The sequence below is a fragment of the Musca domestica genome, unplaced genomic scaffold, assembly GCF_030504385.1.
Source record: "Musca domestica strain aabys unplaced genomic scaffold, Musca_domestica.polishedcontigs.V.1.1 27, whole genome shotgun sequence".
In the NCBI taxonomy this organism is placed as follows: Eukaryota; Metazoa; Arthropoda; class Insecta; order Diptera; family Muscidae; genus Musca; species Musca domestica.
In genome coordinates, this window is record NW_026712286.1 from 8,696,424 (window position 1) to 8,713,169 (window position 16,746).

The 16,746-nt window shown below is 35.7% G+C and overlaps 1 protein-coding gene across 3 annotated transcripts; it reads left to right on the plus strand.

Moving 5' to 3' along the window:
- The first annotated feature begins 388 nt into the window (after positions 1-388).
- LOC101899350 (E3 ubiquitin-protein ligase rnf146) lies at positions 389-13,925 on the plus strand. 3 transcript variants are annotated; one of them, XR_002194301.2, is made up of 7 exons: positions 390-1,121; positions 1,210-1,442; positions 4,199-4,352; positions 5,380-5,650; positions 6,912-7,222; positions 12,803-13,034; positions 13,838-13,925. XR_002194301.2 is itself a non-coding variant. In XM_005180592.4 (6 exons), the coding sequence occupies exons 1-6, from the start codon at positions 776-778 to the stop codon at positions 12,919-12,921; spliced, it is 1,434 nt and encodes a 477-aa protein (XP_005180649.1). In that variant the 5' UTR covers positions 390-775; the 3' UTR covers positions 12,922-13,925. The 3 variants fall into 3 exon arrangements, 2 of the variants coding, with proteins under 2 accessions (XP_005180648.1, XP_005180649.1); XM_005180592.4 differs by having other exon boundaries at positions 12,803-13,925; XM_005180591.4 differs by lacking the exons at positions 12,803-13,034; positions 13,838-13,925 and having other exon boundaries at positions 389-1,121; positions 6,912-9,504.
- Positions 13,926-16,746: the final 2,821 nt, after the last annotated feature.

Consider the following 16,746-nt stretch of genomic DNA (forward strand, 5'->3'; position numbering starts at 1 on the left):
CATTTACTTTTGCTTACGTTTTTGGCATTCCTCCAGAATTCGAGATTTTAATGCGATCTGATCGCAGCATGCATTCGTCAAAATGCTCTCAGTTAAAATTGCTTTACAATTTGCAATAATATGGAAAGTGTGTATATGTATATATTGTTAAAAAATTGGAAATCGATGATAGCACATTGCTGGTCGCGCATTGGAAGTATTAACCAGTTTTGTCACTGAACTGAAATACTGTATTTTCCAAGAAATTCCACAAAAAAACCCTCAAAATCCCTTACTTCTATTCAAATTTATTAAAAACGGCAGCTTCAAAAATCACAATACGCTTACGTTACGTTACTGTGCTGTACTAACGCATTACGACGGCTATCATGTCCAAGTGAGTACTTGGTTCTCATTTCACAGTGAGTTGCCCACAAGCGAACTCTCAACCTGTGAAGGAAAAAAACAAACAGCTTCAAATCATATTAAATCATTGCCATTTAAACTGAAGACCCTCTCGGGCGACAACAACCACAACAATACCAAAAGAAAAATTGTGAAATATATTTTAATAAACCAACCATTTAGTAGTGGCATAATAAGTTGTTTGTTGTGAAATGTTTATGACGACAAAGTTGTGGGAGAGAGAGTAGTGTTGGTGCAAATCTTGATTGGTTTTGCTTGTTCGTCGATGACTCTGCTTGTGTACTACGTGTGAAATTTTTTTTCGGTTTGTGAAAGGAAAGAAAACGAGATAGTAATTGCAATTGAATACAAGAAATAGCAAACAATAAATATGGAAAATTTGGAAGACGATGCTCAGGAACTGACAACTGCAGCGCCAGCAGTTGTTGCAGCAGCAACAACAACAACCACACTAACACCACAATCCTCTGTAAACAATCAAGCAATAACTTCAACGGAATCCATTATCTATCATTTGCAACAGCAACAACAGCAGCAGCAGCAACAGCAACAACAAGATATCCAAACTGACGATTTGGATGAATCGGTTGTTGTGATTGAGCCACACATCGATGTTGTGGATTTAACTGAGGCACCCACAACCAGTGCAGGCACTGGGGGTAGTACTGCTATAGCCCTATTAAAACCTAAAATTGAAAATCCTTCATGTTCCAAGGGTAAGTGGAAAAATTAAAAGAGCAAGCCACAGGTTTGCATTTTCATTAGAGAGTTGTTGTTGTTTTGTGACGTATTGCTTTATTTCAGATGCCACCACCAACCTCTCCACCTCTTCGACAAATGAAAATCCTTCAACTTCAGGCTTAACGTCATCATCAGCGGATGCAGCGGCAGCAATGTCAGCTGCAATTGGCATTGCCATGGGGGCCAACAGCAACACAGCAACCACCAATCAATTGGAATGTCCTATTTGCCTTCAGACCTGCATACATCCGGCTCGTTTACCTTGTGGTCATATATTCTGTTTCTTGTGTGTCAAAGTGAGTGTTTCCCATTTTTGTTTGTTCTTTTCTTATGTTTAATTATTTCATATTAATTTTTGTTGTTGTTATTGTTGCTTGGCTATTAATTTTGTTTCTTTGTTTTGTTTTCTTTTATGGCCATAATGCGAGCGGCGTTCGGCGGCCACAGTTCGTGTTTTGCATTATCAATTTTTTTTTTGTTATTTACTTGGGATGATTATTTGTTTGCCTAGCTTTATTGATGTGTTGTTGCTTATTTCGATGGGTGATTGGCTTCCCAATATGTCCAAAAAAATAAAATCATAGCTCAAATTGTATGCGGAAAACTAAACAGACGACAGCACACTCTTTCGGGCTGACGTGCCTTTCTCAAATACAATTTAGTTTGAAGCGTTTATGGCGACTGAAGAATCTACCCAGTGACCTTCAATTGTTGTGAGTCTTTGTAAAACAACCAGAAGACAAATCTTTTATGGTTTTCTGGCGGTTTGAGCAGGGAATTCTAAACATGGATTTCTAAATAAAAACACAAACACACATACTCCAAGAATAGTTGAAGAGGAAATGAACATAAAACCGGCACGTGAACATCATTCCAACATGTGTCCGCCTATCTCCCTAATAACTCCTAGGCCCTTGGCAACATGTGTTTGAAAAAAAAATGTTTTTTTTTTTTCAATTACTTGAATTTATTTTCCCACCACCCCACCCTTTTTGGTTTTATAGGAAGTTCATGTGCTTGTCATTAAATACTGCGCCAAGCTGCACAATGTAAACCTCAAGTACATATCGTAAATGGCCAATATGCATTGTGCATTTTAATTGTCAATAATCAGAAGAAATATTCATCCAATTCTGCAAGCTTTAATGTATTTATAGCATTTTTTTAAGTGACAACTAGTTCGTTTCATTCATCACTTGCATATTTATGATGACTTAATTGATTCTGATTTACATGGATATTTTGAAGTAGACAAACGTGAACAAGAAGAAGAAGAATAACCAGAAGACATTGAAATGTTTAATGGATGGTCATTAAAATAGCAACGAATTGCAACGATCAAGGAGAGCTATAATTTCGAATTTTTAGGAATTTTTTTCTAAGGACAAAGAGAGATACAATCATGGATTTTCTAGGGATCAACCTAGACATGATCGTGATTTTTTGTGAGATAGCCTTAGATATCATTGACTCTACAAGAGATGATGTAAAATGATCCCAGATCGCATCTATTTAACAGTTGATGATGTCAAATTCCATTTACTCTAGAGTAAGTGACCACAGATGTTATCTACTCCAGAGTTGATGGTCGTAGATGTCATCTACTCTACAGTAGATGCCCACAGTTGGCATATACTCAACTGTAGATGGCCTTGGATGACATCTACTCTACAATAGATGGCCACAGAAGGCATCTACTCTACAGTAGAGGGCAACAGGTGGCATCTTCTCTACCGTAGATGGCCATAGATGGCATCTACTCTACAGTAGATAGCCACAGACGGCATCTACTCTACAGTAGATGGCCACAGATGGAATCTATTCTACAGTAGATGGCCATGGATAACATCTACTTTACAGTAGATGGCCACAGCTGGCATCTACTCTACGGTAGATAGGCCACAGATGACATCTACTCTACAGTAGATGGCATCTACTCTACCGTAGATGACCACAAATGGCATCTGCTCTATAGTAGATGACCCCAGATGGCATCTACTCTACAGTAGGTGACCACAGATGGCATCTACTCTACAGCAGACGGCCACAGATGGCATCTACCCTACAGTAGATGGCCACAGATGGCATCTACTCTACAGTAGATGGCCACAGATGGCACCTACTCTACAGTAGATGGTCTTAGATGGCATCTACTCTACAGTATATGGCCACAGATGGCATCTACTCTACAGTGGATAGCCACGGGTGGCATCTACTCTACCACAGATGGCATCTACTCTACAATAGATGACCACAGATGATATCTACTCTGCAGTTGATGACCGCAGATGGCATCTACTCTACAGTATATGGCCACAGATGGCATCTACTCTACAGTAGATGACCGCGAATGACATCTACTGTACAGTATATGGCCACAGATGGCATCTACTCTACAGTAGATGATCTCAAATGTCATCAACTTAATGGTAAATGACCTTAGATGCCATGTACTTTGCAGTAGGTGGCCTCAGATGCTCTCTGCCTTACAGTAGATGACCTCAAATGCTATCTACCTTACAGTAGATGACTTCAAACGCCATCTACCTTACAGTGGATGATTTCAAACGTCATCTAGCTTTCAGCAGATGGCCCCGAATCCAATTAACTTTACAGTAGATGACTCAAATATATCAACTACTCTTTTGTAAAAATTTAATTAAAAAAAAAAAAAAAAATCTACTACATTGTAGATGAACTCTGATGTTATCTACTACATTGTAGATGACCTCAGATTGTAGTAAATGGCCTCAGATATCAGTATGTATCCTCATGTGACATCTACTCTACAAAAATTGGCCTTGGATATAATCTACTCTAGAGTAGATGGCTTTATACATCATCTACAACGCTGTAGATGACCTCAGAAATCGTCTACTTTATCCCAGAAAACCACAGAAATGTTGCTTTTATTTTTTCTCAGATGAAACTGTTCCAAAGCAGCTAACCTTGGATAACAAGCATTCTCCCTCTTTGAGTCTCTATTCTTTGTTTCTATGGGCTTTTCCCTGTTAATTCGTTATAACATCATCCGTTTTTTCCTCCTTTCCAGGGTGTTGCGTACAAAAATCGCCGTTGTGCCATGTGTCGGCGAGAGATACCACCAGAATTTCTGGACCATCCACAACTTGTCAATGGCATTGAAGATATATGCAGTACCAAAGCCACCGATGATGGCTATCAGTGGTTCTATGAAGGACGCAATGGTAAGTCTTGCCTCAATTATTTCCCAATACCCTCACACACACACACTCTCTCAAAGTCTCCGAGAAAGCTAGTTTCTACTTGTTGTTGTTTTCCTTAGCTTGTAGTCGTTGTTGTTGTTTTCTGCAACACATTTTTCTTTTCTTTCGTTTCCATTTCTTTTGTTTTTTCCTTTTTTGTTTTCGTTCTAATGCCCACCTTCCTCCTACTACTCCTTCTGCAGGTGGCTGGTGGGCATACGACAAACGTAGCGCAATAGAAATTGAAGAAGTCTTTCAATTGTTGCAACAACCCAGGCCCGAAGAAATGCCTGTGAAAAAAGAAGAAGAAAAGGATGAAAACAAACAGGCCATGACAAAACAAGAAACAAATCAACAACAACAACAGCGAGGGCTAAATAATGACGAAGAACAAGAAGATTTTGAAAATGACTGCGACAATTATGGCAACGACGATGATGATGATGATGACGATGAAGACTATGAAGATAGCCTTTTGGCAAGTCAATCTCCCGCCACATTAATTGACTACAATAACTATACATACAAGATTCAGATATGTGGCAACATGTATATTTTGGATTTTGTCAATATGGTACAATATCCACAAGATATGCCCTCGCGCCGGCGGAAAATATGTCGTGCCAAAGGTTTGCCTGCCAAAGGAGTGGCGGGAATTTCAAATCTCTTGCCAAGAAGACAGCGTTATAGGCGTAGGCCTTATGATTATCGTTTAAATACACCATTTTAAGCATTGAAAGTCATTAACAAAAAATCTTTTCCAAATTCTAAAGTATTTCTAAAGAAAAGAAAATCTGTAAAAAATTCCGAACAGTATTTAAATACTCATTGGCCATTATGCGTACTTGCCATACAAAACTTTTTATTCAATAAATTATTACATTACTCTTCAAAAATAATTTGTTTCAATACCATCCCCTAACATTTCCCAAGTATATCTATCTATTCTCACAACTATCGTTTTCCATTTTCTTGCATTGTTTCTTTTCTTTTTTTGCGATTATCTTAGGTTGGTGGCAATATGATGACCGCACTAGCCAGGATCTCGAGGAGGCATTTAAAAAGGGAGAACGTTCCTGTACCATTCTGGTGGCTGGCTATGTTTACATTGTCGACTTTGATGCCATGATCCAGCAGCGACAAAATGAACCGGCCCGTTGCCGTCGTGTCAAACGTGATTTGGCCACAATACCCAAAAAAGGTGTAGCTGGTCTACGCATTGAGGGTAATACGGTAACAACAGATTCTAATTTTGCCCAGCAGGTCTATCGCCAGAGTCGGTAAGTTGAGATATAGAAAATGAAAATTTTGAACATTTTGTTTGAAAAATAAATCTCAGAAGTGGAATATTTGAAATGAAGAAGGGAGCGAAAGTCAAGCCAGAGCATGTCTACGAAACCGTCATCTACTTCTCAGTATACCTGAGGTCATATACTTCTCCGTAAATGACAACTGGAGCTATCTGCTTCTCCGTAGATGACACCAAAGGTCAGATACTGCTCAGGAGATGTCGCCTGAGGTCATCTACTGCTCAGTATGTAACGCCTGAGGCCATCTACTTCTCAGTATATGACATTTGAAGTCAACTACTGCTCAGTAGATATCGCCTGAGGTCATCTACTGCTCAGTAGATGCTGCTTGAGGTCATCTACTGCTCAGTAGATGCTGCTTGAGGTCATCTACTGCTCAGTAGGTACCGCTTGAGGTCATCTTCAGCTCAGTAAGTACCGCTGGAGGTCATCTACTGCTCAGTAGATGCTGCTTGTGGTCATCTACTGCTCAGTAGGTTCCGCTTGAGGTCATCTTCTGCTCAGTAGATGCTGCTTGTGGTCATCTACTACTCAGTACATATTGCCTGAAGCTATCTACTGCTTAATAGATCTACTGCTTAAGGTCATCTACTGCTCAGAAGATGATGCTTGAGGTCATTCACAGCTTATAAGATGATCCTTGAGGTCATCTACTGCTCAGTAGGTACCGCTTGAGGTCATCTACTTCTCAGTAGGTGCCGCTTCAGGACATCTACTGCTCAGTAGATGTCGCCTGGAGTTATCTACTGCTTAGTTGGTGTCGCTTGAGGTCTTCTACTGCTAAGTAGATGCTGCTTGAGGTCATCTACTGCTCAGTAGGTGCTGCTTGAGGTCATCTACTGCTCAGTAGATGCTGCTTGAGGTCATGTACGGCTTAGAAGATGCTGCTTGAGGTCTTCTACTGCTTAGTAGATGCCGCTTGAAGTCATCTACTGCTCAGTAGGTGCTGCTTAAGGTCATCTACTGCTCAGTAGGTGCTGCTTAAGGTCATCTACTACTCAGTAGGTGCCGCAACTGCTCAGTAGATATGGCTTGAGGTCATCTAATGCCCAGTAGATGCCATCTTTGGTCATATACTACTCAATAGATGACATCCGACGTCATCGTAGACGACACCTGGGCTCATCTTCTGTGCTGTAGTCAAAATCTGAGTCTTTAATGGCCATCCAAAGACTCTAGGGTTTTCGCTTTATTATCCTCAACTAATTTTGCCTTCCCTTCTATTTTCCAGATACCACAACGATGATCTGGATCTCCATGAAAACGCTTTAATGGGTGCCCACAGTATGGATCCCAACAATACACAGGGACCGCTACGCCTAACCTATGGTCTCGGTGGCTATGTTATTAATCCCAGTGAATTGGTATCCACGGCAGCTGCTACCGATGCTGCCTTACGGATAGCTAGTGATATTATAGGTTCGACACTGGCACATGCCGACGAGCTGACACGTTCCAATTCGACACCATCTTCCAGTTATTTGCAGCAGCAGCAGCAACAACATCAATCCACAGCCAACAACAGTTTTAATCCAACTACGGGTGAGCTTAATTTAAATGACTTAGCCTTAATGACAACTAGCAGTAGCAGCAGTGTAAACAATCCGCAATCACGAGGTGGTAGTCTCAGCACTGCGTCGCCAACGGCACTGCCTCGAGAGCGTGGCAGCAGGGAATTGCTGGGCGCTGCCGAAGATCTGCTGGGGGCGACACAAAGGATTATTGCCACAGCCGATCAGCCAACAATAGATTTATTTGAACAGACCCTTAACGATTTCCATGCATTGACTTTGCGCAACATTGTGGACTCGAGTGACGATGATGATGGTTTGCAACTGCAGCCGCCGCAGCCACAGCGCTATCACTCACAACGTCCGCCCTTGACACCACCACCCAGAACACCGCCAGCAAATCATGTCTCCTCTTCAATTTCTTCTAACAATGGCCAAAGATCAATGCCCTCGTCCACGTCCATGTCCACGTCGGGGTCGACGTCATCCTCCACCACCACCACCTCGTATTCATCAAATCTGCAACATCAACAATCCAACAATCATAACGATAATCAGCCATAAAACTAACTCTCAAAAAAATAGAAATAGAAACTTATGATACCACAACAACAACAGCAACAACTTAACCTAGAAACTTCAAGTATTCCTTACCAACAACAACTAAATAACAAAAAAACAAACAATATTATTTAAATAATAACAAATCGTAATAGACAAGTAAACACACATACATACACACAAAAAAAGAAAGAAAGAAATAAACATAAATGAAGACTAGACGTTCCTTAACTTACTAACAAAATACCATAACAAAACAGGATACAAAAATACAAAAACAAATTCTCTATATACATCAGTTATTATTACATTATATACATATATATATACATAAATTAACCAGACTTACCATATACATATACAAAAAAAAAAAAACAACAACAAACGATAACTAACGATTAGAAATCAAATCATCAAATCCGCAGCATCAAATGTTATAGTATTACAATAACAAAAAAAATACGAAAACCGAAAACAAAAACAAAACATATATGCCTATGTCACCACTTCTAATTCTAATATCCCGCTCAACAGCATTCATTCATTAGCCGGCTCTTTAAACTCCAAGTTTTCTTAAATTCTAAAACATTAACAATTTTCTTTTTTTTTATTCTAAGAAGAATTAAGCCAATTAATTATTAACCACAACAAATAATTGACATTTATTCATTATGTGTAAAAAACCATAACAATTGTATTTATTATTAATCTATTTTTTATTGCTAATTTTATGCTCAATTTATGTAAATATTTGGCCTGTTTCTGTGTGACGATGACGATTTGTACGTTTTTTTTTCAAATATCTGATATTACCCTTAGCCATATGACTAGAGGGGGTATATATATATCATTTGATAGGTCTCTTTGGACCAAATCCCTTTCATGACATTTGGAGTTGATCTTGCGATGTCCGCCTTGCTGTCTGTCTGGCTGGTTCGCACGATAACTCTCTAAGGGAGTATCCGATGTGATTCAAACTTGGTACATCGTAATATTATTGTCAAACTTAGATCGAGTTCGGAGATGGGCAATATCGGTCCACTCCTTCTGGTACCTCACACACAAAATGGCCAAATTTTCAAAGAAAATAATTTATTGCAAAGAAAGATAAAGAATAATCCGATTATGCTCCAACTTTGCGAATACTAATATTTGCATCAGTGCTATGTCAGGTGCGAAAATGGATAAGACCGGCCTACTCCATCAAGTACCTTCCCCACAAAGGGTAAACATTTTGAATATTATAGCTCGTATGAAGCGTGATGTAAGTGTACGATTGTTTGCAAATTACACGCATCAAGATATTTTTATTAACCCAAGGTCTGGTGTGAAGTTGGAATATATCGGTCCACTTCTTCTTGTACCTCCCCCACAAAGGATCAAAATTTTGAATATTCATGAAGCTCATAAAACACGAAATTATCCGAAAAATCCGATTCCATTCAAACTTTGAACATCTCAATATTTTTATCAACACAAGATCTGTTATAAAGATGGAAGAGATGGGACCATTTCTTCTGGTACCTTCCCCACATAGGGTTCAAGATTTTGAAAAACAAAATGCTCAAAAAGGATCGAAACGAAATAAGCATTCAACTCTCTTCAAATTTTTTACATGCAAACATTTTTGCTAATACAAGATCTGTTCTGAAGGGTATATATAACTGCGAACCCCTTTTGATGCTTCATCCACAAAGGGTCACAATTTCCAAGACTGTCAATTCTGCAAATCTTTACAACTTGCTATATATAAATACTTCTTTTAACCAGAAATCGGATATGAATATGTATTTTATCAAAATTTATGATTTCACATAAAATTGGAAATTAATATTCGATTGCCTTCAAATTTTTCACATGCCAATATTTTTATTGGTATTAGATAAATTTTGAAAATGGAATACTTCGGTCCGCTATATCTGTTAGCCCACGCATATTTCCACATTTTCCAAACAGTTGCACACATCTAATATGAAGTATAGGAAGTAGTAGATATTGTTCAAATCTGCACGTTGTAATATTTTTGTCAGTTTTAGGTCAAATACGAATTGGTCAATATTGTCCAACTGCTTCGAAACCTTCCCCCATAAAGGGTTAGCAGTTGGAATAATCACAATTCAAGGCTGGGGGTATTTATCTATCGGTAAAACCGACTGATTCTATTTTACTAGTTTTAATTTAAAAAAAAAAATGCCCATAGAATTGGTGTTTTTCTTTTGAATTCCATGGCGAATCGTCATGTAGAACCAGACCCTATTATCTGTATTTTGCTTTAATATGGTATTCATTTGTAATTAATTTTATATGTACTTAATTTGATTATTAATTATTCATTAATTAATTTATTATCTGCTTGAAATACCCTCCATGCAAAAAAGAAAATTTGAAGAACACTTCTATATGTTGGGAGACTCTTTAGATAGCCCCAACAAATTGTTGGAAATATTAGTTCTTAAAAAGTTCCCAAAGTTAAAAAAAAAAAATATTCTTACAAATACAATTTTTAAGTAGCTCAATAGTCCAGATATGAAATTACTATTCAGGAGCCCAAACATTATACAAATATCGTTTGAATGGGCTCTTTATGAAACATCCTTTTCTCAAAAGAATGCTTTTTGCGAAGAAAACGACATTTTAAAATGTCTACAAAAAATTAAAAAAAATTCTTTACAAACTACAACTACCCCTTTATAACCGAAACCTCGATTTAAATCCCTAACATTCTATAAAGAAAAATAGGTTGTAAAATTCCATCAGAAAGGCTTAAAGTCACTAGGAAAATTCACTTTTTATGGTCCCTAAAAGCCCTTAAAGGAAGCCTTGTTTTAAAACGCCTTCAGATGGCCAAAGAGTCCATAAATCTATACAGACTTTAAATCCTCCTTGGATGGCCTAAATCTCCTTAAAGAAGGCCTAAAAATCTTTGAAAAAATCAAGCTTTAGAAGGCCAAATTGTCCTTAAAGTAGCCTACCTTTAAGATCCGCTTCAAAAGGGCCGAAAGTTAAAACCCATTCAGAAAGCCCAAAATTCCCTAAAAAATCAGATTTTACAACCCCTTCGGATGGTCTAAATATCATTAAGGGAGGCTTTGTTTTGAAGACCTACAAGTTTTAAAAAATTCTATGTTTTAAAACAACTTCAAAAGACCACAACTTCAAAGAAAAGTTAAAATAAAAATCTGCTTTTTAAAGGCCTTTTAGAGTCTTCGTGAAGAAACCCACGCTTTGAAGACTTTGCAAAAGTTATATAATTCTCTTAATCAAGCCACTTTTTAAGGTCCCTCTAGAATACTTAAAAGTCCTTCCCTAAAGGAAGCCAGTTCCTCCAGTAGGATTTTTATTGCCTCCACCTTGAAAAGAAGGGTACATTAACATTCCGTTTGTAACATCCCTAAATATTCGTCGTAGACCTCATCAAGTATAGATATTTATAATCAGCATAAATTTCTAAGTGGATTTAACGATGTCCGTATGTCTGTCTGTATGTGGATATCACGATACAACAGCGCACATTATTTGACGAGGAGCTTCAAAATTTGGCAAAACAATTTGTATTGTGTCCAGGATGGTTGGTACTGAAAATGAGATATATCGGTCGACGTTTCGATATAGTCGCTATATAATGGTACCTCCCGATATTCGGTATTTTGATGATTTTTGCCACAAATTTTCCATGGATTTGTCTAAAAATTGGAATTTGTAGGTCATAATGGGTTCTAGCTTCGGTGGCGAAACATTGTATGTATAGGTCCACGTTTTTGTATAGCTCCCATATAACGATACCTCCCAATATTCGGTATTTCGATGATTTTTGCCACAAATTTTCCATGGATTTATCTAAAAGTTGGAATTTGTAGGTCATAATGGGTTCTAGCTTCAGTGGCGAAACATTGTATGTAAAGGTCCATGTTTTTGTATAGGTCCCATATAAGGGTAGCTCCCAATATTCGGTATTTCGATGATTTTCGGCACAAATTTTCCATGGATTTGTCTAAAAATTGGAATTTGTAGGTCATAATGGGTTCTAGCTTCGGTGGCGAAACATTGTATGTAAAGGTCCATGTTTTTGTATAGGTCCCATATAAGGGTAGCTCCCAATATTCGATATTTTGATGATTTTCGCCACAATTTTCCACGGATTTGTCTAGAAATTGGTATTTGTAGCTCATAAAGGGTTCCCAGCTCCGGTGGCAGAACATTGAATAATTCGGTCTACTTTTTCCTATAGCGCACATATAGTGATACCTACCGATATTTGGTATTTGATAATTCAATTCACTCGCGAATTGTTTCAAATTGTATATAAAAATATTTTTTTTACCCAAAGGTGGATGGTACTCTTAATGGAACCACGTTTTTAAAGCTCTTTAGGGAGCTCAAAATTCTTTGATGGAACTCACGTTTTACATCCTTTCACATGCGAAATAAAAATTGGTAAAAGATCCTGAAAAAAAAAATATATTTTTGGGAACCCATGTATAAAGCCCTAAAATGCTTAATTGGCATGCTTCTTAAAAATCTCAGAGTCATCTTAGGATGCCAAAAAAATTTTTTTGAAGGACCATCTGTATAAATATCAAAATTTAGGGTCTTCTATTTTTCAAAATACCAAAATTGGTCAAATAAATTTCAAAGTATTTTTTTTAATTTTTTTTCCATCCGAGTTTTTTGTAGGTGGAGGGTATTCGAATTGAAATAACTTAAAAATGTTGCTTTTTCCATTAAATAGCAATTTTAATACTTTTTTAAATTTACTAATTTATTCTAAAAAATGTATTTATTTATTAGGATAATTTTTTTATATTTTAAAATTTTTAATTTATTTTCTCATTTTACCATACCCCCACAACCCCAACATTTTAATAATGCCTTTTAAGCAATTTTATTTTATGTATTATATTATTATTATTATTATTATTATTATTATTATTATTATTATTATTATTATTATTATTTTCATTTAATTATTGCAAAGCTTTATTTTTTTTAAGAAAAAACAAACTGCATCTTTCATATCCCGCAATTTTCTCTTTTTCTTTTCCTTTCACAGTTTTCTTCCTCGACTACATTGACTCATACGACATTATTGAATCGGCTAAATATTCGCTTACTAAATATCTCTTTAAGCTGTACGAATTCTATAAAGCTTTAGTTCCACCACGAATTTAAGAAAAACAATCAATCAATCAATTATTTTAAGCTCACGAAACGACTGCTACTCTTCTACAAGAAAATCCTCCACCCTCCACATATTAAAAAAATTTGATTTACAAAAAAAATTCGTAAGTGAATTTCTATTTTTTTTTTTTTTGCTATTGGCTATACATCTTTCTAAATTGCAAATCCTTAACTTTCTCCCCTACTCCTCTCCCAAGGCTTTGGTTTTGCTGTGAAGTGCTTAAAAAAAATATTTCAAAAATTTTCTTTATTAACAATTTCTCCCCCGCCCCCACTTTTTTAAATAATTTTCTTGCTTTTCTTACTAATTTCATTGTTTGCATGGTGTAAAGAGGGCCTTTTGGAAAAATTTAGACATTTTTGAAAATATTATAAATTTAGAGAGGCCCTTGGAAGCCAGATTTCTGGTATATTTTTTTTATTAATGTGATATCTATTTATTTTTTTATTTATTTATCCGAAAATCGTTCATTTAATTCCATTTACTCTTCATTTTTGCTTGAAATCATTAAAATATCATAAAATAAGAGAGAAAGAGAGTTTTGTTACTAAAGAGTACCAAAATAAAAAAAAGAGAAATTTGAATGCTGCTCATCGGACAAAGAAAATATAACAGTAAACAAAATGTCCCCCCATAAAATGATCACTCTCTCTTCTCTCTTGACCCATAGGGAAAGACTCTCAACTCTCCATATTTTATAGATTTTGAAATTTCCTGGTTATTCTCCTCATTTCTGTTATGGGTGTGATATGGTGTTCACCGCTTCTCTTCTCCTTCCTCTCATATTCTCTTCTCTTTGGTCATTCTCATTTAGCTTCTAAGAGTGTATATTATTAGAATTTCTCTTCGCATTACATGATTTATTTATTTTTTAATTTTTATTTTTTTTTTTCGATTTTTTTTTAGTTTGGCTTTGTCTGTAATGTAAGAAAATGTTAGTTATTTAAGGATTATGCTTTTAAATTCTAAAGAAAATATATATATTTAAAGAAAATCGATCTACAGTGCGTAGCATTCAGTGATATTTTTATCAAAAAAAAGGAATGCTCTTGAAAAATTTAATTTCATAATTTGTTTTGGATTTATATTTTAAATATTAAAAAAAGAAAATAAACTAGAAAATCACAAAAATAAAGAGAAAAAAATTTAAAAAAAATACGAAAAAAAATTTAAAAAATGTGTTTTATTTGTTAAGACCTAGAAATTCAAGGAGGCTGGACCCCCACCTAATAGGAATGAAAATATCAATTTAACTTTGGGGTGTTCCTCAACAAGAAAGCAACATGAATGCGTGGATCCAGCTTAATAAATTGTGTTAAGATAATTTCTTTATAAAAACATAATACCCCTTGTCGAATATGAAACAAATAAAACGAGTTTTGAAGATTTCAGAGCCAAATTCGGGGAAATTTTGGTATGCTTATACAAAGAAACCTCAGGAATAATCACAATCATGTTAAATATTTTCTGTAAGGAATGATTACTGTCATATTAAATGGCTAAATATCGAATATTTAACACATAGCCTGATGTTTGCCGGTTTAGGACCCAAAAGTAGGGAATTTTGGGAATATCTCACAAGGCGGCTACATGAATGCGTTGACCTATGCTCATGATTTTTTGCAGAATGATTACGCCTCAAACTACTGTCTTATTCCTGAAATATGAAACAAATTACTTGATATTTGTGGATTTCAGGTCCAAAAATAGGGAAATTCGGTTATGCCTTTACAAGGGAGCCACGTGAATGCGTGGAGATAATTAAATCATTTTTGCCAGGGTGAATTACAGGCACATAAGATTTTCAATTACCGAATTTGAAACAATTCGATAGCTTTTTACAGATTTTAGGCCGAAAAATAGGGAAATTTTGGGGTAACTTTACAAGGCAACCATACGAATGCTTGGACGTAGGTTAATAACTTTTGGTAACATGACTAATTTGCCTATGAGACTTTCAATTACCGAATTTGAAACAATACGATAGCATTTTATAGATTTAAGGCAGAAAAATAGGGAAATATTTGGCTGACTTTACAAGGCAACCCTACGAAAGCTTTGACCTAGGTTAATAATTTTTGGTGAGATGACTAATTGGCCTATAACATTTTCAATTACTGATTTTACAACAATTCTATAGCTATTTATAGATTTTAGGTCAAAAAATAGGGAAATTTTGGGCTAACTTTACAAGGCAACCATACGAATGCTTGGACCTAGATTAATAATTTTTGGCGAGATGAATAATTGGCTTATAAAATTTTCAATTGCGGAATTTGAAACAATTCGATTGAACTTTACAGATTTTAGAGCAAAAAATAGGGAAATTTTGGTCTAACTTAACAAGGCAACCATACGAATGTTTGGACATAGGCTAATAATTTTAGGTGAGATAAATAATTGGCCTATACGATTTTCAATCACAGAATTTGGAACAATTCGATTGGTATTAATAGATTTTAGAGCAAAAATAGGGAAATATTGGACTGACTTTACAAGGCAACCATACGAATGCTTGGACCTAGGTTAATAATTTTTGGTGAGATGAATAATTGGTCAATATGATTTTCAATTACCGAACTTCAAACAATTCGATAGCTTTTTACAGATTTTAGGTCAAAAAATAGGGAAATTTTGAGCAGACTTTACAAGGCAATCATACGAATGATTGGACCTAGGTCAATAATTTTTGGTGAGATGAATAATTAGCCTATACGATTTTCAATTATCGAATTTAGAACAATTTTACAGATTTTAGGCCAAAAAATAGGGAAATTTTGGCCTAACTTTACAAGGCAACCATACGAATGCTTTTAATTTTTGGTGAGATGAATAATTGGCCTAAAAGATTTGCAATTACCGAATTTGGAATAATTTGATCGCAATTTAAAGATTTGAGAGCACAAAGTAGGGAAATTTGTAGGCACATTTACAAGGGAGCCACATTAAAGCGTCGACCTGTGTTAATCATTTTTGATGGAATGAATTGTTGGCATATAAGACCACAAATTACCAAATACTGGATAATTTAGTAACCATTTTTAGATTTTAGAGCAAAAAGTAGGGAAATTTTGCTATGTACATACAAGGGAGCAACATGAATGCATGGACCTATGTTTACAAATTTTGGTAAAAAGGCTTTATATAGTATAACATTACTAATTACTAAGTATTGGACAATTTGATGGTAATTTAAAGATTTAAGAGCAAAAAGTAGGGAAGTTCGTGGGTACCTTTACAAGGGAGCCACATTAATGCATGACCGTAGGATAATATTATTTTGTGGAATGAATTGCTGGCTTATAAGATTTGTAATTTGAAAAAATTGGACAATTCTATCACCATTTATAGATTTTCGAGCTAAAAGTAGGGAATTTTGACTATGTACTTAAAAGGGAGCAACATGAATGCATGAACCTAGGATATTTTTTTGTGGAATAAATTGCTGGCATATATGGTTACTAATTACAAAATACTGGCTAATTTAAAAGCAACTTTTATATTTTAGAGCAAAAAATAGGGAAATTTGCTGATACATTTACAAGGGAGCCACATGAACGCCTGGAGCTATGGCCATAATTGTTGGCAGAAGTGTTTGTTTGTGAAAAATACAACCAAATTCCTAATACAAGACAAATTAAATGTAATTTGGGGAACTTGTATGCAAAAATAGGGAAATTGAGATATGCCTTTACAAGACAGCCCAAGGAATGCGTGTACCTACATCAATAATTTTCGGTGTGTAATTTCGGTTATCTTATAGGAGATCACTCCACAAATTTAAAGCAATTCCGTTGAAATTTGTGGCTTTTATG